At 39.7% G+C, this 23,159-nt stretch overlaps 2 protein-coding genes across 2 annotated transcripts; both read left to right on the top strand.

Moving 5' to 3' along the window:
• The first annotated feature begins 625 nt into the window (after positions 1-625).
• Positions 626-8,905, top strand: sbk3 (SH3 domain binding kinase family, member 3). Its single transcript, XM_042490431.2, has 4 exons — positions 626-1,081; positions 5,047-5,194; positions 5,669-5,871; positions 7,808-8,905. Exons 1-4 carry the CDS (start codon positions 1,076-1,078, stop codon positions 8,558-8,560), a joined length of 1,110 nt encoding a protein of 369 aa, XP_042346365.1. The 5' UTR covers positions 626-1,075; the 3' UTR covers positions 8,561-8,905.
• An 8,636-nt stretch (positions 8,906-17,541) lies between these two features.
• mfap5 (microfibril associated protein 5) lies at positions 17,542-23,110 on the top strand. The gene is made up of 7 exons (XM_042490289.2): positions 17,542-17,658; positions 18,631-18,706; positions 18,818-18,850; positions 18,985-19,020; positions 19,113-19,200; positions 22,437-22,510; positions 22,594-23,110. Exons 2-7 carry the CDS (start codon positions 18,664-18,666, stop codon positions 22,704-22,706), a joined length of 387 nt encoding a protein of 128 aa, XP_042346223.1. The 5' UTR covers positions 17,542-17,658; positions 18,631-18,663; the 3' UTR covers positions 22,707-23,110.
• The last annotated feature ends 49 nt before the right edge of the window (positions 23,111-23,159 follow it).

The following is a 23,159-nucleotide window of genomic DNA, read 5'->3' as shown; positions in this document are numbered from 1 at the left end:
TATAAAGACACGAACCAACTAAAAAGCCCCCCCCAAAAAAGAAACAAAACCAAAAGTCTTGTGAGAGAGGTCGTGGGGCTCTTTGCATATTTGTGCTGTGCCTAATAATCCACCCATGTTGTTTGCTAGTTATCTAATATAATTGTTTGTTAGCTAAGTTGTTTATCGGTGTATATTTCTCATTAGCTCCTGTTCTAGTTAAAAATAAACATGATAATTAGGGGGCAGGGGAAGCTTGCCTTGGACACCGAATGCACTACATGTCCAGCACTGAATTTGCCACCTGCAGAATTAGATAAGAAGAAAAGGCAGTAAAAGGACGGTGATATTGAACAATAAAATAGCATGCTTAACTGTACCCTGTAATCCCAGTAACATTCAGGGATCATGGGTACAGCTTGTTGGCTTATTCCGATCATTCCAGCATACCTGTTGATTAAACGAGGGATCTTACACAGTGGGGGGAATTCCTGACTCAGACTGACTGAGAGGGTGAGAAAGAGCGACATGGAAAGAGGAGGAGGAGGAGGAGGAGGAGGGAGTGTATTTGGATTTGCAGAAAGTGAGTGACAGCTGAGGAGAGTGGGGGCAGGAGAGCGACGGGTTAATGTGGTCGGGCTGACTGACAGATTGGAAACGGTGGGATATTAACACTGTTCTGTAGTGGGAGAGAGAGGGGGCACACTGGGGAGAGAGAGGTTTGAAATGCCTTGTAGCTGGTTCACGCATATTTGCCAGCATAGCAGGAGAGGCAGAGAGAGACAGAGAGAGAGAGAGAGAGTTGGCACAAGAGTAGGAAAGAGAGGGAGAGAGTTCAGTGTGTGTGTCTCCTGGGGAGAAGCACACAGCCAATATCCAGGTCTCCAGTAAACATCTATGAGCCTCCTCTATAAAGCTGCTGTGCTACTGCATGGACCCTTGGAGCAAAAATATCAACTTCAATTCCAGTTGAATTATCAGTCTAGCAGAGGGCAAACAGCTGAGCTCCAGTAGCTGGTTGCAGCTTGCCAGGAGTCTGAGTCTTTAGATGCTGAAAAGAGTCGAGACAAAGTGAGCAGAGATCAACCAACTGAAAATGACAGTAAGTAATGCACTTTATTCCTGTGAGGACGAATCAAGCTGCAAAATGTTACACTTAAATGACAAGTCACGTTCATAAAACCATCACATTGTGCTACAAACAAACAAAAATGTGCTTAAATGCAATTATTTCCTGTGTGTGCAAACATAGGGGGTTTTAATGATCATATTACATGTGTGTTTTTGCAGCGTTATGATGAGACGACATGCAGCAATGCCACAAATGCATTGATGGCTTTTTATTACAAAATTACTGCGAGGCTGCAAAGGTTTGATAAACGATGTTGCTGAGAGGATTTTCAGCTTGTAATGTCGAGTGCTTGCACCAGACTTCAAATTTGCTAATGACGTTTGCTCATGCAGAGCCTCTTTTAAAATCTCAGATCACTTGTCGCTTTGTGCAAAGGGGTCATTAACTGATAGGGTTTGATAAATAATCACCTCAGTTCACAGGGACGTGGCAAATATCTGCTGGTGCAACAAATGTTTCAGCTGCATCTGTGATGATGAATGCATCAGTTAAACTGTGATCTGGATAGAACTCAAAAAGTAATAAATAATATTAATTTTATTTCAGGCATGAGCAGAATGAAGAGCGGCTGAAGAATGTATTAACGTGATAACCCTGACATGTGTTAACAGTGCTGTGACTGGAAGCCAACTGAGATTTAAATTCAGGAGTTTAACACTGTGCTTTAATTTCAACACTATCAAGACGACTACATGTAGATGATCTCTCTGTCTATTCTTCTGATGCCGATGCGTCAATAACCTCAGGTATTACATAAAGGCCCACTCTTTAGCAGTGGCTCTGATTTGACCTGCGGCTATTTGTTGCGTAGGCTATCGTCTTTCTTCTCTCTCCTCTCTCCCACCGTCAATCTTCAGCTGTACTATCAAATAAAGACAAAAAAAGCCAGAAATAGAGAACTTTTTTCTTCATGTTACCAGGAAATAACATTCTTCGTATTTGGAAATTGTCGTAAATGCAGCACTCAGCCTGTGAGTTACAGTAGCTTTTTACACAGAGATCGCACTACAAAGTCCCTTCTTTGCATCGCCTTCGCATTTTTACACAAAACCAAACAACAGCGGCATCAAGTCGCTCCAGCAGGTGATTTAAGATAGCATGCTGACAATTGCAAAAGAAAAAAAGCATGGGGGGCATGACATTTAACACAACAGCATCTGCCTCCAGTGTGACATAAAGACACGTGTCGGGAAGTGCTTTCTTCACAAAAAAAAAGGCAAAACATTGTATCAACATGCATTTACCATCCCTGTTATATGGTTGCTGATCTTGTTCTTTGCTTGGAGTGTAAGGAGCTCAAAAAAACAAATTATTTTCACAATTTTAGCTGCCAACTGCTGCTAACTCCCCGTAGCCAGTCACACGCATAACACGCTGTCAAAACCAGCTATCCCTTATACATAGATGTCAATTCTACACTTTTATTACCTCCATTACAGATTTAAGGCATGAAAACTCTGTCCCTCATACCACAGTCATACCTTTTACTCAGAACAATAAGGCGGTTTGAGAGCCTAATATGCTCACCTTGAACAGGTAGTGTAAAAAGGGCAAAACAAACTGGAGCCTATCGGTGCACCTAAGGAACAGCATCAGTCTTTACATGATTAATCTGTCCATCATTGACTCTGTTTAAAATAGATCTGTCTTGGTAACATCTGTGCCAAAAAGGACCCTCAGACTGGCTGAAACCTGCAGTCCTATTTTTGGCAGCACATCATATGCATTTGCAATAACTCATAACTGGCATACATTTTTTAAGTTGCTGTCATCAAATAACTCATAAGTGAATCTAAAGTGTCACATGGCACCGCTTGATCTCTTTTCACAATCAGGGATTTATCAGTGATTGGAAAATGTTAATGATCATTATCAGGCTTATTATCTTAACGCACAAATGTAAGTGCAAAGACCACCAAGAATGTTGCTTGCAGGGATGTAACAGGCGTAATTGAATTAAAACTCAAATTTGTTGTACTCCAAGCTCTGTTACGCAACGTGCGGAAAGTCAGAAGTAAAAATATGTTATCTCTTTATCTTTTGTGTTAAGCTGTGTGCGCTAATAGTTCACAGCCTTTCTAATTTGTCGGGGTATGTGGGGGAGGTATCTACTTCAAAGGAAGTCATCATGGATGTGAACGATGGTGGAAACTGAGTGACGGCGCCAAATGTTCTGATCGCCCCGATAAGACATCGCGTTGATGACGTCTGAAGTTTTATTCCGTCCATAGGACGATAAGGATCATGCCTGAGCTGCAGAAATTGATAACATAACAGAATACGTTCCACTAATCTCTGACAGATGCATGCTGGGATGGCGTGTGGATGGTTCTTAAGGGAATAGTTCACCCACAAAATGACCATCTGTAAATCCGTTTGTCACGCCTTGAAGTCGTGAAGTAAACTTTTTCACATGCCTCCATGGGAAATGATAAACATATTGATTTACTGTTTGATGAGGGATCACGTTTAACAACAGTTAAAACGGTGGAGGATGAAGTAACCACACTTAAGTAAAAGTACAGAAATTGACTTTGTTACAAGTTAAAGTCCCACCTATAAGAATATTACTTGAGAAAAAGTCTTAAGTAGTATCTGTAGTATAAGTAGTAGTAGTATAAGTATCTGATATTCACTGTACTTAAGTATTTTTTTGAATTAAATTTAATTAAGTATTGAAAGTAAAAGTACAACTAAATGCTATTAATGGAAAAAAAATAAAAGCAGTCAGAATTTTGAGAATCATGATGCTTATTTCTTCATAACATGTACACCACTAATGGAGCATGCATTACACTGTAAACATAATCTATATGTTTTAAATTTTAAAAGTTTGTATTCGGGCTACCTTAAAATTCTAAGTTGACTGAATTTGTGAATACAAGTTGAGTTAATTTTGTAATGATTCAACTTATCTTGTGAAATTCAGTCATCTTAAAATTTAAGGCAGCCTGTCCCTTCCTCCGTTTCTTCCCCATTTTGTTGTAAATAACAAAAATGCTCGGGGGAAAAAAATGGAGCAAAAATGTGCATTTATATTAGAAATGTGGAGTAAATGCAGAAGTCGAAAGAAATATATGACAGCAAGTAAAGTAAAGATACTCCTAAAATTACGTAAGTACTGCAACAAAGTATTATTCATTCATTATATTACACCACTGGTAACTATATCAAAACATCTGTTTACAAATTCTCACACAACTCGTGCAGTATAATCCAAGCCCTATTTATTCAGTCATATGGTCAGTGCTTACAGAATGCATACATTTTCACTAAAAAGCTTAGTATTGGAGTCTGGATCAAGGAGAGCACAGATGAGTTTAGTTTTAAATAAATAACATGGTTTTTGCAAAAATGCATGTGTTTGGGAAGTACTGGATAAATGAGGCTTGGATTATTCTGGACAAGTTGCATGAGAGTTTGATATAGTTTTGCTGTTGTTAGATGTGGACCCTAATCAACCAGTGCAATCATTTGCTTGCTGTTTCCCATGGAGGAATGAGAAAAACAAAGTTTTCATCACAAATTCAGGTTAAAACGGCATGACTTACTGATATACAAATAGTCACATTTTGGGTGACATACTCCTTTAAGCACTGTACATGAGCAAGCAAAGAAATGATGTTCAAGAAAACAGCAAATCCCACCCGAACAGAGAACAGTATTAATGACATATTACGACTAATGAGATATACGAGATGTAAAGTTGCAAGATCCTCGTTACGCAACAAGTCATGTAACAAGTTCACATAACAGTTTCTGACTTCATTCTGTGAAGAAATCTATCAACAACATCAACACCTGCAGGTCAGGCTGTGGATCCTCTTTCTCCACTGAACCAATCAGCATCTTAAGGCTTCATGCAATAACACTGAGCGTGTGTGTGTGTGTGTGTGTGTGTGTGTGTGTGTGTGTGTGTGTGTGTGTGTGTTCAGGCTGCAGCAGCTCAGGAACTTGACGAGCGATGTTTCCTGTCGGCGCAGTCCCTTCCTACATTAAAGGTATACGAGCACTTCCAGGTGGTAAAGCTCCTGGGAGAGGGAACCTATGGAAAGGTCATGTTAGCCGTACACAGAAAGCGGGGTAAGTGCAAGACTCACGGTTAAAGGTCATATTCATCTAAATTCAGTCTGAAACTAATGTTCAAATTTGTGTTGTAATTAGGCGCTTTGATTGTGCTTTTAAAATCCGAGATGCGTGAAATGTTAAATCTCCACTGCAGCACATTTCCCTTGGGGTCAAGTTTCTTTCTAATGAAGAAACTACACACGTCCCGCAGGGTCAGCGCTGCACTAACGTGATGACAGATCTGTCTTTTCATGGTGTTCACTTAACCTTCTGCGCTTCTGTTGCCGTAATGAAGTGCTTTGGGACATTCTCTGAGATTGGGTTGCTGCAACTGGGGTGTTGCTGTGTAACAGAGTCGCCCCAAAGGGATAGTTATATTTGTTCACGGCGTCAATATATGGACATCGATCGCATTCCATCAGTGATGACAGCTTTTTGACTAAAGCTGATTAGATGTTGTAACACGTTGTCTCGCTTCATTCCCTCCAGGAACCCCGATGGCTCTGAAGTTCTTCCCTCGTCAGTCAACCTCGCTCACCTCCTTTCTGCGTGAATACAATCTGTCCCTTTCTTACTGCACACATCCTTCTCTGACAAAAGCTCTTGGCATCTTCTTTTCCACGCCGTCCTACTATGTCTTTGCCCAGCAAGCCGGTTTATATGGCGACCTCTACAGTGTGATAGTGTCTGAGGTCAGTTCAGCTAATTTGTGGCATGAAACGTGCTAATAATATCCTGCGTGGTATGTCCATGCTTTTTGTTGAAGAAGAGTGTGTTTCCTTTCGCTTGAGCAGAAGAAAAGCTTGCATTAATGTTTGCATGCAGCCTCTACATTTATATTCTACTAATTTCCCTTCATCCATTCAAAGGCTCAAATACGTATGCTTTATGAGAGAGAGAGGAGACTGGAGTGCTGCTGGTGTCCCTCAAACCACCGGTGCTCATGGAAGGGAAAAATGTCCAAAATAAGAGGAAAACTTTTGGCCAAAAAAAAGAAAATGGCACAAAAAAATCCAAGTCCAGGCACTCAAGTAGGTTTGAAAAATGTAAAAGGCCTTTAATTTAATGGGCTAAATTCATTAGGTACGTATGCTTTATGTCTGCAGTGTGGCTTTCTCGTAGCAATTTCGTGGAAAATGTAACTGCTGACCCTGTTCTTTTTGAGCTCCAATTCTGTCAGCAAAAACTTGAGACAAGCTTGATAAAGGCTTCCAGCTCACCCTCCTCTGTGTTTGTGTCAATGCCAGTAACATAATAGAGTACAGATAAGGATAAGGGCACCCTGTTTACATGGGAGAACATGAAGTTAAGCAGGGGTTTCCACGAGCGTCACCAACCACCTTGTTGACGCAGATTTTGTTTGTCTTTGAGCCAACCATGTTCCGACCAAACATCTAATACAAAATGTATTACAGGAATACTTAGCACACACAATGGCCATTTGTAAATCAGTTAAATTAGGGGAGAAAGCTTTTGCAGAAAAACGGTACGTAAACATAAGTAGAAATACCACGGTCTAAAAATACTCCACTACAAGTCAAAGTCCTGGATTCAAAATGTTATTTAAGTGAAAGTACATAAGTATTATTAGCAGAAAGTACTTGAAGCATCAAAAGTAAGGGTACGTATTATTCAGAATGGCTTCTTTAAAAGCACTATAACATGAGCTGCTGAGGTTTTCATAAGCCTTTTACACTGCCTCTTCAGAGCGGAAATTTCATGTGTTATTCCACCTCACTGTAGTTGTGAAATGGAGGACAAAGCTGTCTTGCCTTTAAGGCAGAAGCAGATGTAGTAAAAGCAATAAATTATGTCTGTATAACGGGACAGCTGGCAGGATGGAGCAGCACATGCATGATGTTTTGACGTCATGTTATGTGTACTCTCCACTACGGGAGATTTAACCAGCAGCTGATAACAGTAAGCAGCTAACTTGAAGAAGAGTGAGCATAAATGTTCAGAAATTTGGAAAACAATGAGATGTGGGAGCTCCTGGCAGAGGATGAGATCAACTGCCATATAAGAGAGGCTGTAAATTATGGTTAATTCCATGTTTTGCCATTGATGTAGTTTAGGAAGCGCTCCCAATGTGCATGTAAAACCGCTTTCCAACCAAAATTAGAGCATGCATGCCGGTCTCTCAAACACAGGTAAACTTGCTAAATACTGCATTCCCACTGCCAGTGAAGACACCAGACGAGTCTGCCTTTCAGTCAGCTTTTGTGTTTGCGTGTGGGGGTTGTTTTGTTTGGTGTGTCCATGTGATGTCACAGGCAGGTAGGCAGGCAAGAGAACATGTAAACAGTAGACAGCAGCATGGACAGGGGTTGTTGAAAACTTTTCAGTGGTTTCTTCTCTTTATGTATCTCTTACTCATTTAGTCCCTCTTTCAAACTTGATGCAGATGTATTGTATCAATGTTTTAGCGCTGCTCAGGAGGAAACGGAGGGTAATTAGTGACAGCGCATCTTTGCTTCTCATACACATTCTCACTGAAAAGCCAGATGTTAGCACAGCATGACTAACTGAAAACAAATGGTAATTTTGTGGGTGAAGTATTCCCTTAAAGTTATAGATAATAGGTTTTCTGATGCTGAGACACTGATCCAGCCTGTCTTCCTTTTTCAGGTCGGGGTGGATGAAGAGTGTGTCCAGAGGGTGATGGCCCAGCTGAGCGGTGCTGTCACACATCTCCACTCCCTGGGCTTCGTTCATCGTGACATCAAACCTGAGAACATCTTCCTGTGTGACAGTGCCTGTCGCTGGGTCAAACTGGGCGACTTTGGCCTCACCCGGGCCATCGGCTCCACCGTTCGTGCCGTCTGGTACGAATCTCCCTTCTGCACTCCTGAGGTGGAGGCCGGCAAGAAGGCTCAGAAGGACTGGGACGGGACTGAGGAGGGGATAGAGGACATCTGGATAACAGTGAAGCCCAGTATTGACAGCTGGGCCCTCGGTGTACTCATCTACTGCCTCTTAACTGGCTGCTTCCCCTGGGAGGAGAGCACCCATGACGACCGCGGCTACCGCAGGTTCAAGGAGTGGTTCGACCGTGAGGAGAAGAAGAAGGATGGTGAGTGGAGAGGTGAGGAGGACAGTTACACAATCATGAGGGAGAACCAAAGGGACAACCCTCCGCCCTCACAGTTTGAGGGCCTCAGCCCGTTGGTGATGACTCTTTTCAAGGAGCTGCTCCACCCGGAGCCCAAACACAGAGGGAGCCCCGAGGAGATCCTGAGCTACCTGGGAGGACCGTGGCTGACAGAGACAGAGATCGAGGAGAAGAGGAAGGCGGAGGAGGCGGAGAAGGAGGCCAGAAAAATAAGAGAGGGAGGAGGTGTAGAAGAAGAGCTGGTGAGGGAGGGAAGAGGGGAGAGATAAGCTCTGACTTTATAAAACCGTTTCATTTAATGAATGTAACATGTTTGTAAAACATTGCTGCAAAGTATTTTGTGTATGATTATAGATTTAAATCTAATACAAACATATGTTATATAAGGTGCTATATTTTCGTATTTTTATAAATATCATTACTACAGTTAACACTTCTATTGTTGTATATTTTCCAGTGTGTTTATACTGTATATGTATATGTATGAAAGAAAAGAGTTTATAGATAATACAAGGAATGTGTGATGTTTGAATCTACAAGCTGTGTTACAGTGCCTTTAAAAATCTACATGGGAATTGTTGTCCATATTAAATAAACTCCTTGCATTTAACTTCTCATGAGATACAATTTATGAGTTACACATTAAGTTGCATACACTCAAAGAAAAGTTTTGGTCTATTGTCAAGTGCATTTATGTCAATTACAGATAAACTTTCCATCCAACTGAGTCAAGTAAGCCAACATAAACCAATAAAAGCTGCATTTATGTAAGTAAATCAAATAAAACTCAGATCAAGAGACTAAGAATTTTTGTAACTATGGTCAAGAGAATTTACTTCATTTACTTTGATAATGTTTACAAAATTTCCGTTGATAAAGTCCGTGCATTTCAAATATGTTGATATTTGTCAACTGGAAATAGGAAAGCAGTCAATGCCTCTTTCATTTTTTTCTTGTATTTGCTTATTTTAAATAAATAAAAAAGGATATTTGTGTATAAAAGTAAACTGTATTAAGATGGTACACTCTGGAAAAAAAAGTATCTCTTAATACTAATTGCATTTTAGAATGGTAGTCCATGGTTCATACACAATTATTACTAAATCTAGAGCTGAACCTCTGCACTGTGAGGATAACCCACCCACTGCTGCTCCACTACTATTATTGTCACTTCAAGCCCCCACCCACCTAACCTCAGGGTCCCTGAAGTGGTTCTGTTGCAGGACAGGAGACATTTTAATCTTTCAAAGCTTACTACTACATAAATTTAAAAACAAAATGAATAAAATAAAAATAAATAAAATATCCTGTACCCGTACGTATTTAGAAATTGTTTGTAATAAATTAACATAAAAATGAATGTAATAAGTGACATAAAAAGCCCTTTATTGAATATGTATCAACACATAGCTTTTATGTGACCTATAAACAATTTTTAAAAGTCTTTACTTGTTTAATTTTTTATACACAATCAATGACAACTTATGAAACCTTTATGAGAGACTCTAGAAAATTCTACCTATGGACAGGAGTGACATCTCTGACGCAGTGCTGAACAGCTGCTGCAGAACAGACGAAGCACATCTAAAATTGGACTTAACAATACAACCTGATAGTGATACCAGCGTGATCTTCTTCCAAGTTTGAGAGATGCAAAACCCCGTGCACACTACCTGAAGCCTGACAGACGTGATATTCATTCCCACTGAAGCCAAAGGACCTTTATTGTATCACTTATAGTATGTTTTACTGTACTTTCATACATGATTAGAAAGGTTTCCAGAGGAGTGGGTTTGCTATTATTTAAAATGTTTAATGTTGATTTAGTTTTATTTTTTATTCTATTTTAATCTATGATAATATGATATGGTATTTGAGAAAGATTTAAGAAGTTCAGAATAGGTATTTCAGTACAAACACAACACTTTATGAAGGCAATTGACTCACAGTCCTATCGAGATTCCAGTCTCAATAAACATATACACCAATGCCTCCTCGTGCTTGTTGTGTTGACAAATAAGACCAAATTTGCAAAGACTAAAACTGAAGATATTTCTTGCATATTTTTGTTTTAATTCAGTTAGATTTGCAGGTACACAGTATTGTTGCATTTTCCTTTTTTGCAAAATTGCATTTTGCTTTTGTATTCTGTTATTGTATTGCAGGTAACTAAAATGTTTTCATGCCCAGTTTTAGTTTTTAGTTTAAGTTAACTATAATAACCTTGGCTGAAAGTACAAACTCACGTGAAATCTGCACACATGACAGGCTGACCTTCGTGTTGTTCATGCCCTACATCTGTCATGGAGGACAACTACTGTTTGAAAAATCACCCGCACTCCTGTCGCAGTTCCACTAGAAAGAATGCTCTGATATTACTTATGGCCACTTTGCAAACTACTGAATCATTTTGGTGTTAACAGCTGTCCATGTAAAAAAAACTTGGCATCATGAAAAATAATAAAAGACACCTTCACAATTAACTTTTGTTAAAAACTGATGGAGTTGTGTTTACGTCCACTGCAATAAGTAAATGTATAATGTAAAAATGCATCATCTAAAATATAACATTTCACACTGCAACGTGCACAATATCTCAGTTTCAACTTGGAGTGTGTCCCTGTTGGTAGCGAGCTGCTAATGCGCAGTGGGGTCTTGGGTGTGTGTCAGTAGGGCCTGTGCTAACCCCTGCTAAGGGCCACTCCAGATGGATTTATAAATAGACCCCAGACCCATCTATTTACACAGCCTGCACATCATCACCTCCCTCTGACTATCTGCACTCCACAGGCCTCCAAATGCAAAAGTCAGGCTGCCTTGGCGCCTGCAGGCCTGTACCAGCACAATCTGATGGAACACCGTGACCCATCTCTCCTGTTAACTCCCTCGTCTCTGCTCTCTTTTTATCCCCCGGCCTTCTCGCTGATTACTTTTCCCCTCTTCGCTTCTGTGGTCACATCTTGTTTAACCGTCGCGGCTGTCTCCCCTTAATTCACTCTTCTTCCTGGACCTTTCTCCTCTCAGGTCACCGGTAACATGAACCTGAAGATACATCTTTAGCTCCATCCCACTGTAAAGTATGTTTACGTTGAAACACTTGGTATCTCCTTTAGTAACGGCTGTTGTTGTAGATGCTCTGTTTTCCTGGAAACGAGCGACACAAGGCTCATGTGACAATCAGTCGAGGGGTTAATGGAGGACCACAGCATGACAAATGGAAACACATGCTGCAGACCACAGAGACAATAGAGCGCCAACACAAAGATGCTCATCGAGGTGCAAATCTGCACGAGGCCCATGAGGACAGATAGCGGGGATGATGAAAACAGGAGAAATCAAGGACAGCTATACAGCGAGGTTCTGACTAAAACCCCCAGATGGATGACTGAACGGGCCTGCAGGGCACAGGCCAATGGGCCTTCCTGGCTTTCGTCTGCAAAATGTCCCTCACATTACAGACCAGGAACAAGCTCAAAATTACCAAAAACGGCACGAAATTACCACGGAGAGATGCACAGTAACTGCAAAGAGACAGAAATCCACAAAAAGATGCATAACTATTACGGAAAAACAGAAAACAACAAAAAAGCAGCAAAACCACCATAACTTCTGTGCATTTTCCTGTGTGTAAGAGGTGGTGGGGCCTTGCAAATCAGTGCCCCGGGGCCCATTGTCTCATAATTCACGCATGCTAAACTCAACTGCAATGTCAGGAAGATGCAGCTCATTAAACTTCAAGTTGTGTTTATGCTTCCAAGTCACGACTTTTAAAAATTTGTGAACATGGAAGGCACACTTGCTAATCTAGAAACCGGAGAACATCGGATTTAGTTCGGTGATGTCAACAAAATTTAGATTTCATGCCACCAGTATCGAATGAAACTCCCTTTGGCACAAATGATTGAACTTCGTGAAGGCATGGTGTCACATTCACTGCCTTTTAAAAACATCTTTAAAATGTATATTTTATATCTTATTTACCTACAGTGAGTTTCCTTGATTCTGGCCAGAAGAAAGTTTCATGTTCTCAAAAGGGACAGTTCACCCAAAATCAAAAATGCATCTTTTCCTTCTTACTTGTGTTGCCATTTGTCAATCTAGGTTGTTTTGGTGTTTGAAAAACACAACGATGTCGACACATGCCTTCTTTCCAATACAACAGAACTAGACGGCACTTGTGGTGCTCAAAGAGCAAAAAAATACATTTGAAAAACTTAACAACGTCTCTTTCTAGAAATCATGACCCGGTTACTCAAAATAATCCACAGACCTTGTTGTGAGCAGTTTCATGAAGGAACTATTTGTTCTCTTCCCAACTACACCCACCAACCATATAACTGTGCAAGAGGACGCATGCATCTACTGCTAGCTCACCTAGCACCTCTTAAACAAGTACTATTTTCTTTTTGCCCAAACTACACCTGCCAACTGATTGACTCTGCAGAAGAGAGCATGCCTTCTGCCTAGATGCACGCTTTCTCCTGTATGGCGATTTGGTAGGTGGATGTAGTTTGGTAGAAAGAAAATAGTTCCTACATGAAACTCCTTACAACAAGGTGTGTGGATTATTTTGAGTAATCAGGTCGTTTTAAAGCAGAGTGCCATCTAGTTCCATGATACTGGAGAGAAGGCAGACATCTCTGCGGCTGAAATCTCCAACAATCTGCAACTCACACCAAAACAATCTAGTTTGATAAAAAGCACTGTGGGTAAGAGGAAAAATATGTCTTTGATTTTGATATGAACTGTCCCTTTAATGCTTCTCTCTTAGCACAGATTAAAACAGGTTGCCTGGATGAAAGATGGGGAGACAAGCAGCTGGAAAATGATGTTAGGTGTAACAGATATTTCGAAAGATATCTTAAAAAAGGACGGCACATGTCGTTAGAGTTACCCCAGCTAAAACAGACACCGATATCAGAGCCAGATTGATGGCGAATAAAGAATTCAAATGGCCAACTGTCTGAAATGTATCCCGCAGTGAGGCAAAACACTTTGGTCATCATGGACTTGTTTTTCCACCTACACTCAACTTTCTCTGTCACCTGGCTGCTTGTTAAGGATCAACTACTTGAATTGCTTCAACAGGCCTGTTTAAGTGAGTGATGATAGAAGAGCTGCAAATTATCACTTTTGCAGAGTGAAAAGCACTGATGAGCGACACTGGATCTCGTTTGTGGAGCGCCACCAGAATTGCAACGTGCTAGTGGGAAAGTTCACTGTCTGCAGTGTGTGTGTGTGTGTGTGTGTGTGTGTGTGTGTGTGTGTGTGTGTGTGTGTGTGTGTGTGTGTGTGTGTGTGTGTTAGTGTGTGTGTGTGTGTGTGTGTGCGTGTGTCTGTCTGTCTGTCTGTGTCTGTGTGTTCATGCATAGGAAACAGCAGTACAGCTACCAGTTAACCCATTGAAACCTGAGCATATTGCCTTGAATGACCTGGAAGAGGAAATGACCCAAAAATGGTCAAGAAATGAGCAAAAAGTACAAGAAAATTACCTGAAAATGAGTTTTAAAAAGTAAAAAGAAAACAAAAACAACAAAAAACAACAATAAGGTAATGTCCTGGAAAAAAGTGTTTAAATATATTCATTTTGCTACATAATTTCAAATATTTGATAATGATAATGATAAATGTTTTTTCCCTAGGTTTGTTCTTTTTACCCTTGACAAAAAATCATTTTCTAAATCCACAAATATGTTGCAATTTGTGGAACATTTTTTACCAAGTTTCTCATTGCCTTTTTTCATGTTTTTTTAAAAAAGAAAAGAAATCACACAAATTTACTTTTTAGTTTCAAATACTTATAAACGCCGTCTGAAAGCAGCAAAAGAAAAGTGATGTCGCTCTAGGTTTCACGGGGTTAAGAGAGAAGTCGAACGAGGGAAGAGTGCTGGGGTGAAAAAGAGGTCGGCAGGAGGGTAGGTATTGCAGAGCCGGCATGCCTCATGCATAGCCGTCCAACTAATAAACAACTCAAGAGATTATCATGTGTTTACTATCTGGCATGTTTGACTTAACCATTCTGCGATGCTTTCTGGATCCCCCACCACCTGACTCCTTTCCCCCTCTCTTCCACCTCTTTCTTTTCTCTCAGCTCACAACAGATCAGCGTTGCCAGAGTGGCAGGTTGATGTGTTCAAAGGATTGATCGGCCCTCTTGGCTGGTTTCCTCCTCTCTTTTGCTTACACGGCCTCCATTTGTCAAGCTGTCATCGGCCTCGCCCGGGCGACCTTGTTAGGGCCACCCCACAGGCATGCACCCTGGAGTCCGTGTAGCCCCGATATGTCAAGGGGATGATGAGTGTCTCCCTCTTGGCCTGCTGTATTGTGAGAGCCAGTGAGAGTTGTGACTTCAGCGGAATGTGTAGCAATATTTATATTAGTCAGATACGTGCAGAGTCAAGTTTCCGTCCCTACGCAGCTATAATGGTCCCAATGAAAAGCATCTTTTCAACACAAAGAGCTTCTGAGACAAAGGGTCAAGAACTGTTGCCTTGATCGTCACTTCCACCTTGGCACAGATAACTACTGAGGATGCCTGAAGGAGATCTTATTCAGACTGATAGTTAAGGAGCTGTGGGTTAGAAACAAACAAAAACTATATGCAGAACTTGTTTGAGTTCCTAAGCAACTGAAAAATTTGGTACGAGGTTCTATCGATTTTCGGTGACAGCTTTTTATCATATGCTTTTTATTCCCTTTTGTATACCAATGTCAGACATTTGAGAATGCATTAATTTATAATTTGTTATAATTGTCTACATAACTATATTTTTACATATTTGCATATAATTATATATAATATGCTTGTATATTATTCTTTTTTTATTCCTACCAAGGACATTTTGGCACGTTTATTTAATTATTGCTATTTAATTATTACATATATTTCTATGTCAACGCCATTATAATTTTTTTTTTTAATTTTTACTTTTAACTCAGTATTTGGTCTCACTTGTAAATGAGATCTTGATTTCAATTTCCGAAATAAAATATTTATATATATTCCAATAACTGGAGTTCATCAGTTAATCAAATCATGTAAGATCTGATATCTTCCAGTGGTCAGATTGGTAGTTGTGCCATATCTAAAAATAAATGTGCCAGAGTTACTTGTAAAATTAGATGAGAAACTGTAAAAAAGTCTCAAAGGAAAACAAGGAGAGAAGATGAGCAGCTGATGAGTATAAGTACCTTGGGTTTCTTCTTATGGATAACAAACGGTAATGCTTTTATTCTTATTAGGGACGCTGAGAATGTATGTTTGCATAAAAGTATACCCTTATTAAGTTATAGAATAGTTTTGTGTTTATTTTACAAAGATCTTATGTAGGGCATGATCCCCTGTCAATGTATCTGTTAATACATATCACAACCATTAATCAGCGTTTAACACGCTTCACTGATCAGCTGTCCTTAGTGGCCGTGCGCCCCTAAATGACACCAAAAACGTGGCTCTCTGCATAGTTTTCTTATTACATGACTATTTTGGTACAAACATTTATCCACCAGTGTGGCGGATAACCCTCCGAGATTTACTCGCCAAATGGAAAATCTACCCGCATTTGGCTCTTGATGCGTGTTAATTCAGGCCCTGCCCGGGGGCCTTACTGAACACCCCCCTCCAGCTGGTATTTGATGACCTGGGAATGAGATTCAAAAATCAACTATCTTTCTCCAGAGTTACATACAGCACATTTAAACAAGGGCTCTGCAACCTGTGATCATTTCCTTCATCAGTGTTTCTATTTAGCAAATTATTAACAGTTTAACCTATAAAAAGTCAGAAAATAATACCGCCAACTATCACAATTAACTAGAGTAAAAGGCAACCTCTTCCAATACCTTGTTTTGTTCAAACAAACAGCCCAAAACCCAAAGATGCGATTGTCTTTGCCATGTGGTTACCATGGACGATTTAAATCACGCATGTTAAGGATGTGCAACACGTGACTCGGGAAGGAGAAACGTGTGTCTGGACCATGTCAGTGATTATTACAGCAGAGATAATGTGGATCAGGGTGGCTAAAGGCCTCAGCTCACTTAACAACATTAACCTTTCCATCAATTCAGACACTTTTTCGAGTGACCTCTGCATAGCATCGTATATGTGAAGGCCAAAGACGACATATATTCTGTGTGCTTTGCTCCATCTGCTGGTTACATTAGGTAGCACAAAATACACACCTGAGGTTGGGTGCCATTATTATGACAGCGAATCCAAGTCAACTCCAGTAGAAACGCAAGTAAGAAATGAGTAACAAATAAATTCAGACTGAACCTCTGATGTTACTATTTCAAATAAATATAATTAGTCTTATATTTACTGATGTATTTATAAAGACCTGAAGTGTGGCTGTTTGTTTATTTGTTGCTTGTGTGTGAATTTCTATGCTGTTTGTTTTAACTTTTCCTGTTGTGTTTTTTAAACAGGTTTATGTGAAATTCGTCATGCTGATTGGACTATTTCTGGTTAAATAAAAAAGAATTTAAGAAAATAAATGGTATTTAAATGTTTTCTACCTTCACAAATTTAATATTTACGTACAGCCACAACTCCGACAAAGTTGAGACGCTGTGTAAAACATAAAAATAAACACAATGCAACCACTAGCAAATACAGTACAGAAAAAAAGCTATTTAATGGTCAAACTGATACTTTGTTTTAGTAAAATATACATTGATTCTGAATGTAAAGCCTCCAACATGTTCTACAAAAGATGGGAAAGGAGTATGTTTACCTCTGTGTTACTTTTTTTACTACTCCGGAGTCTCTGTTTAAGGTGTTAGTGGCCTGAATTCAGAATGAGTGTATGTTTACCAAAAAACAATAATATTTGAACATTAAATATCTTGTCTTTGTAATGTATTCAGTTGAAAGTAGGTCAAAAAAAGATTTGCAAATCATAGGTATCTTTGGTGTTTTTTGTTATGTTTTACACGGTGTCCCAACTTTTTTGGAATCATGGTTGTAGTTAATAAGAGAATAAGAGCAACTGCCCTACTTTTAGTGGGGCTGACAGTCTGAATGGTTTCACTTTAGTTGGTGATTTGAAACTGAGACACTAAGATGCTGCACACTGTGTATCTGCCTAATAAAATGTCTGCACAAGATGACCAATAAAAGGGCATGTGTGTGTGTGTGTGTGTGTGTGATCTAAAGGTATTAAAAGACATCAGATTGCAGCTGCATGCTACATTTTTTTTACCAGATAGAGGCAGGAAAAAAGTGGAAAGCAAGAAAACTGTGATGCTTAGGAGGACGGGGGGGAGGAGGAGGAGGAGGAGGAGGGAGGACAGGGAAGGAGGAGAAAGAAGAGAAGACAAAAGATTCATAAAACTAAAGCAGCTGTGGACGACAGCAAAAGTTGTGAGTATGAGTTAATTATGCTTCTTTTTCACCTGATTTTGACAGTAAAGTACACAGAGGAGCATCTGCACAACCAAAGATAATAATGGAAGTATGTTTCCTATTGATTAGATGTAAAAACGTAAGAGTGAATGCTCAGCTGATTAACTTATTACTTATTTTTTAGTGATGTGATGTGTGGTTGCATGCAGAGTTCAGGAAGTACAAGCAGTAAAAAATGTTAGATAATCAGAGGCATGCAACGAGCTAAACCAGAACAATCCAGAGTTTTCAATTCAGTAATTGCCAATGTGTGACTATTATTATCGGAAAAAGGAACAAGTTGTGACAAAACTGTCAATGCTCAGATGTGCTTCGTGATGATTGTACAGTTGGAAAGCAGTAATATGTTCTATGAAAAGAAAGCTGGAAAAGAATGTGCGACTGTACCAGAGGAGGGGCGGAGGGGCGCTCAAATAGGGCACAAAAAAAAAAAAACACATTCTTTAGAGAGAACTCACGACTTGGACTCCAAAGTTACACTGACACATCACGAGAGGAATGATGCAGGGCGGGAGAGGGAAGGAGAAACTCGAAGGAGTGAGAGCCAGGAGAAAAACATATTTTAAGAGGTAGAAAGTTTTGAAAAGTAGTCTTCTAAAACTTTCTCTCAAAGTTGCTCCTTTGCTGCTTTATCTAGTTGTTTACGAGCAGCTTAAAGTCTACACGAAAAAAACTGTAGAGCAGCTTATTCCACGGCAGAATGACATCAGGCACTCCTCTAAAAATGATGACAACTTCTCCAAAACATAGCACTACTCTGTGTGTCTAGCTGGAGCAAAACTCGAGGGAAAACATTACAGTGACCTGGGAGCATTTACACGCAGGGAGATTAAAGGAAACATAAACAGCAACAAAAATCTCGAGCGAGGATATTGAACAGTTCCACTCTGTGAAATCATCCTGACTCTTTTCCTCTCCGGCTTCCTCCAGCTCGTAAAGCTCACCCTCTTACAAGTTGAAGGAATGGGCGGCCTTCCAGTGGTCCTGCTCCTCTGCAGTTTCCACGGTAACGCTGCCAAACAGAACACACAAATCATCTTGTTTAATTACGGTTGAGTCGCTGTGTGTTTGTTTTTATGCTGCGAAACACTCCCCTCATGTGGTTTCTGTTCCACAGCGCTCACAGCTGTAGCCCAAGCCCAGCAGGCCGGTAATGCCCTTCTCCTCATAAGTCACACTGTTGGATCGGGACGGGTTATGTTGCATGACATCTGTCAGTCTGTGAGTCATCGCAACGGGTCGATGTTTTCCCAATCTGATTGTGTTTTCTCTCCTTGTTTTCAGAGAGCACTCAAGTACCTGGAGGCACCTTGCCACCCAGTGAGTGACAGCAGATTGGAGGCCCCATGAACTGAGCATTTAGTGTGCTCTGTGGTTGATATGATGTAAATATGTCTCCTCTGTCTCTGCAGACTGTAGGGAGGAGATGTATCCTTGCACCAGGATGTACTCTGTCCACCGGCCCATCAAGAGATGTATTGGTGGTCTTTGTATCTACAGGTGGTCTGCAAGCTTTCTACAGAACACCAATTTTAATAATAATAATAATAATTTTAATAATATCAGCACGTCATCAGTACCACCAGATAACGGCTTTAAAATAAAATATCGGCACTGGCCCGGAATTAACTTTTCAACCGATATGACAAGCCAAAACGGTCATGGTTTAATTATGTGACTTTATTTAGTTGAAATAGGCAAAATTTGCCCTGGTTTTGCCTACTGTTAGGATTGTCTTAGGGAGAGCATCATCCAAGCCTGATGGGAGGAATTTCACTGTTTAGTTTAAAATTTGTTATACGACAATAAATCTTAGGGATGCACGGTAATATCAGCACGCCATTGGTAAGGCTGAACGATATGGCTTTAAAATAATATCACAATATTTTTAGGCTATATCGCGATAAATGATATATACCTGATATTTTAAAATCGCCTCTAAACTACTGTTAACCACTAAAACACAAAATTATTAAATAAACAACAGTGACAAATAAAGTTATCATGTTAAATAAAGTATATGGTTAAATAAAACACGCCCCCTCAGACGTACACAAAGCATCATCAGATGACTTGCCCAGATTAAATGACATAGCATAATATGTGACGATAGATGTTTTCAAATCATCACACCATATATTTCGCCATATTGCACAGCTCTAGTCATCGGTACTGGGTGAGTGAAACAGCTGTCTTGAGCAATGTGTGCAGTTTTACTAAGTGACTGTGCAGTTGCATATCTGGTGTTGTTTTTGTTATGTCATGGTGCGAAAATGATTTTTTGTTTTAAGTGTGGAGACATTATCTGTGCAGCACTGAGTCCAAGAAAAATTTCCCCTGCAGGGACAATAAAGTGCATCGTATCGTATTGTATCGTATCGGTATCCGCAAATATTTTCTTTAAAGTGAAATATTGGAATCGTCCAACATGCTGATTTCTGCCAGTATAATAAACCTTTTTTTTTAACTGACAGAGTGAAAACGTACAAAACATCAACCCTACATTGAAGTATTTTTATTATTGTGAACAATTAATGAATATTACACACACACTGCTGGTGGGCCATCATGATAGGAGTATGCATAATATGATGCTTATTCCACTACAGAAGAGACTCTGAGATTAATAAAATTAGGTGGGGGAAAAAGTGGATATATCAATTATAGCAGTACTGGTTATTGGCCAAATGAGATGCTATACATATGGGCATATCAGATATCAGCAAAACATCAATATCGTGCATCCCTACTGTTGTTGTTGTTTGCAACCTAGTTTAGTTAGCTTAGTTTATACTAAATATTTGAAAGCGAAATGAAACTATAACATAGAGCCTTTTTATTGCGTTTGTGTGTTCTTGAAATTTATAGTAAAATATTTCTCAGTAGTTTGTCATCAGGAATACTGTTGTCGCAAAAATACACAAAAAAATATCGTGATTATATTTTACAGCCATATCGCCCACTCCTATTAGCGTGCAGTTTTTGAATCTTGATCTTCCTTCCACTTTCTAACAAAAAGCCATCACAGCAGATATAATTGTAATCATTGATACAAAAACATCAACACGTTCTCAGCCACTGCCAGTTAGCATACAAGCTAACATGCTAACAAACAACATAAAGAAAAGATGCTCTCTGCACGTACCATCGCGATACATCCGCTCGTCGCCGATTTTGGTGCACATCAGACTGCCGATCTCAGTGTGAGGCTCAAACACGTCTGACTGAATCTCTTTGCTGGTTTCCTCTCGCACTGACGTTAAGCCTTCTCGATGCGCACTCGTGCTCTTTCACCTGTCAACCAAGCGCGAGCATGAGCGCGCGCCGCACCGGAGAAAGCGGAAACTGAAACTTAACTCAAGCAAATTTCTTTATTTTTTTTTTATTTTTCTTCATTTCTTCTTTCAAGGTGAAAGCGTATATCTGCAGCATTTGACATTTATTTGACATTTATTGTCAACTGTTATATGGAGAAACAAAACAAAAAATTAGTATAACTAATAAAAAAGTGGTAAGCACTGCACGTGAATGCATTAGTGACACCTGTGCGCTGGAGGAGAGCCTTTATTAGACTGTATTATATTACCCTCTACTGGATATATACGTTAATGAACTGCAATATACCTAATCTGTGCTTTGATTAATCGCTATTTAACAACATAACCCTCTTTCATTTTACAATGAGGCCATTTTGGTGAATGGAACTCAATAGTAGTGTAACGCATTACTTTAACCATAGTAATATGGCAATGTAGCACATTACTTTCAAATAAAGGTAATTAGTGATATGTAACATATTAAATTTTATGATTAACTTGCACAACACTGATTATACTAATACTAATATTTGTATAAGTATGTAAAATACTCACACTGTGGCTTTTAATTTTACATGGCCTGCTTAGGGACTTTAAAGCAATACTTAGCACCGCAAATAACCATTTCCATGGCACTTACTCGTGCTATGTTATGTTGAATTAGGGGGAAAAAAAGTTTTTTTCACACGCTTCCATGGTGAACAAAAAAAAAGCCAAAAAAGACAAACATTCTTGATGAACTGAAGTCATAGGGGTCTGCGGGTGCAGTACTTGTTTGTGTTTAAGACTGTTTATGTGGAAGGGTTTTAAATAGTAACATTAAAGTAAAAATGCTTGTGTTTGGAAAGTACTGATCACACGACTGGATAAATGAGACTTAGTTATCCCGCACGAAGTGTGTGAGAGTTTGTCAATGGATATTTTTATGTAGATTTGCAGTAGTTAAACACGGCCCCCGCTAATTTCAATGCATCAAGAATGTCTGCTGTTTTGGATTCTTCGTCCACTTAGGAGGCATGCAAGAAAAACAAAGTTTTCTTAATGAATTCACTATAACACAGGGTGAGTAATTGACATATGACATGAAATAATCATTTGGGGGCTAAAGTATTCCTTTAAGCATGCAACTCAGCTTCACCTACTAAGAAAGAGCAAGAGGAGCGGAGACAACAGCAGAAATCTCTAATGTGAAATAACCAAAACAGTTTTTAATCAGAACACAGTGTGTTAATGTCAGACTTTTCAAGCTGAATAAATAAATTAGAAAATTATGAGTTTTTTTTCTTTATTTTTCTTTTCTTTTGCAAATTTTAAGGTAATTTTTAGCTAATTTCTTGGCAATATTTTGGTTACTGTGTTTGCACAGTACTGCAAACTGTGCCACTCATGATGTTAATGTTTCTCCAATTTCTGACGCAGCCTTCCTCGTGTCTACGTGATCAACAAAGAGATCTGCATGAGGACAGTGTGCCAGCAGGATGAGTATCTGAAAGGTGAAAAAAATCTAGAAGTAAAACATGCATGATGTTGGATTCGTGGCCATGCATAGAGATTATCTGTCTTTCTCACATTACAGCTGAACTGTGCCGAGAGTTGTCCGGGTGGCCCAGGCGCATTGAGAGGTCAACTAATAGGAAACGCTGCCGCAATCGCCGTAGCAACCCCAAAACCTTGGCAAACAAGGCCTGATGGGGGCCCAGGATGGCGATGGAGCCTTTCTTAGAGACACAAACCAGGGACGTCGTCATAAAAAACAGCCCATAACACCATAAATCCAGTGCTCAACACCTGGGGGTCTCTCTCTGTCTCTTTAACATGTACGCACAAGTGTGCTGAGTCATATCTATGTTTATGTATTAGTCTTTTGTGTGTGAATATAAAGCTCATTTCGTCTGTGTGTTTTTGGACACAGATAATGTCTTCTGTGGTTTACGATCCATTTAAGGTACTGTAGTAATGGGCCTGTAGCAGCACTGAGTCATTTCATTGTACAAAGAAAGACCCACTGTTGTGGATTGTAAGGTACTCGTCGGCAGTCCAGTATTATGTGCACTATTGTATCCAAAAGAAATATAACATTTGTTCATGAGTTATTCATTTGTTGATTTGTTCTTCTTTCCACTGTTTATTCAGGAAAAAAAA

This window comes from Plectropomus leopardus, chromosome 11 (genome assembly GCF_026936395.1).
Source record: "Plectropomus leopardus strain MGB_pleo_1.0 chromosome 11, ASM2693639v1, whole genome shotgun sequence".
Taxonomy (NCBI): Eukaryota; Metazoa; Chordata; class Actinopteri; order Perciformes; family Serranidae; genus Plectropomus; species Plectropomus leopardus.
This window is presented reverse-complemented; position numbering and strand designations above follow the sequence as displayed.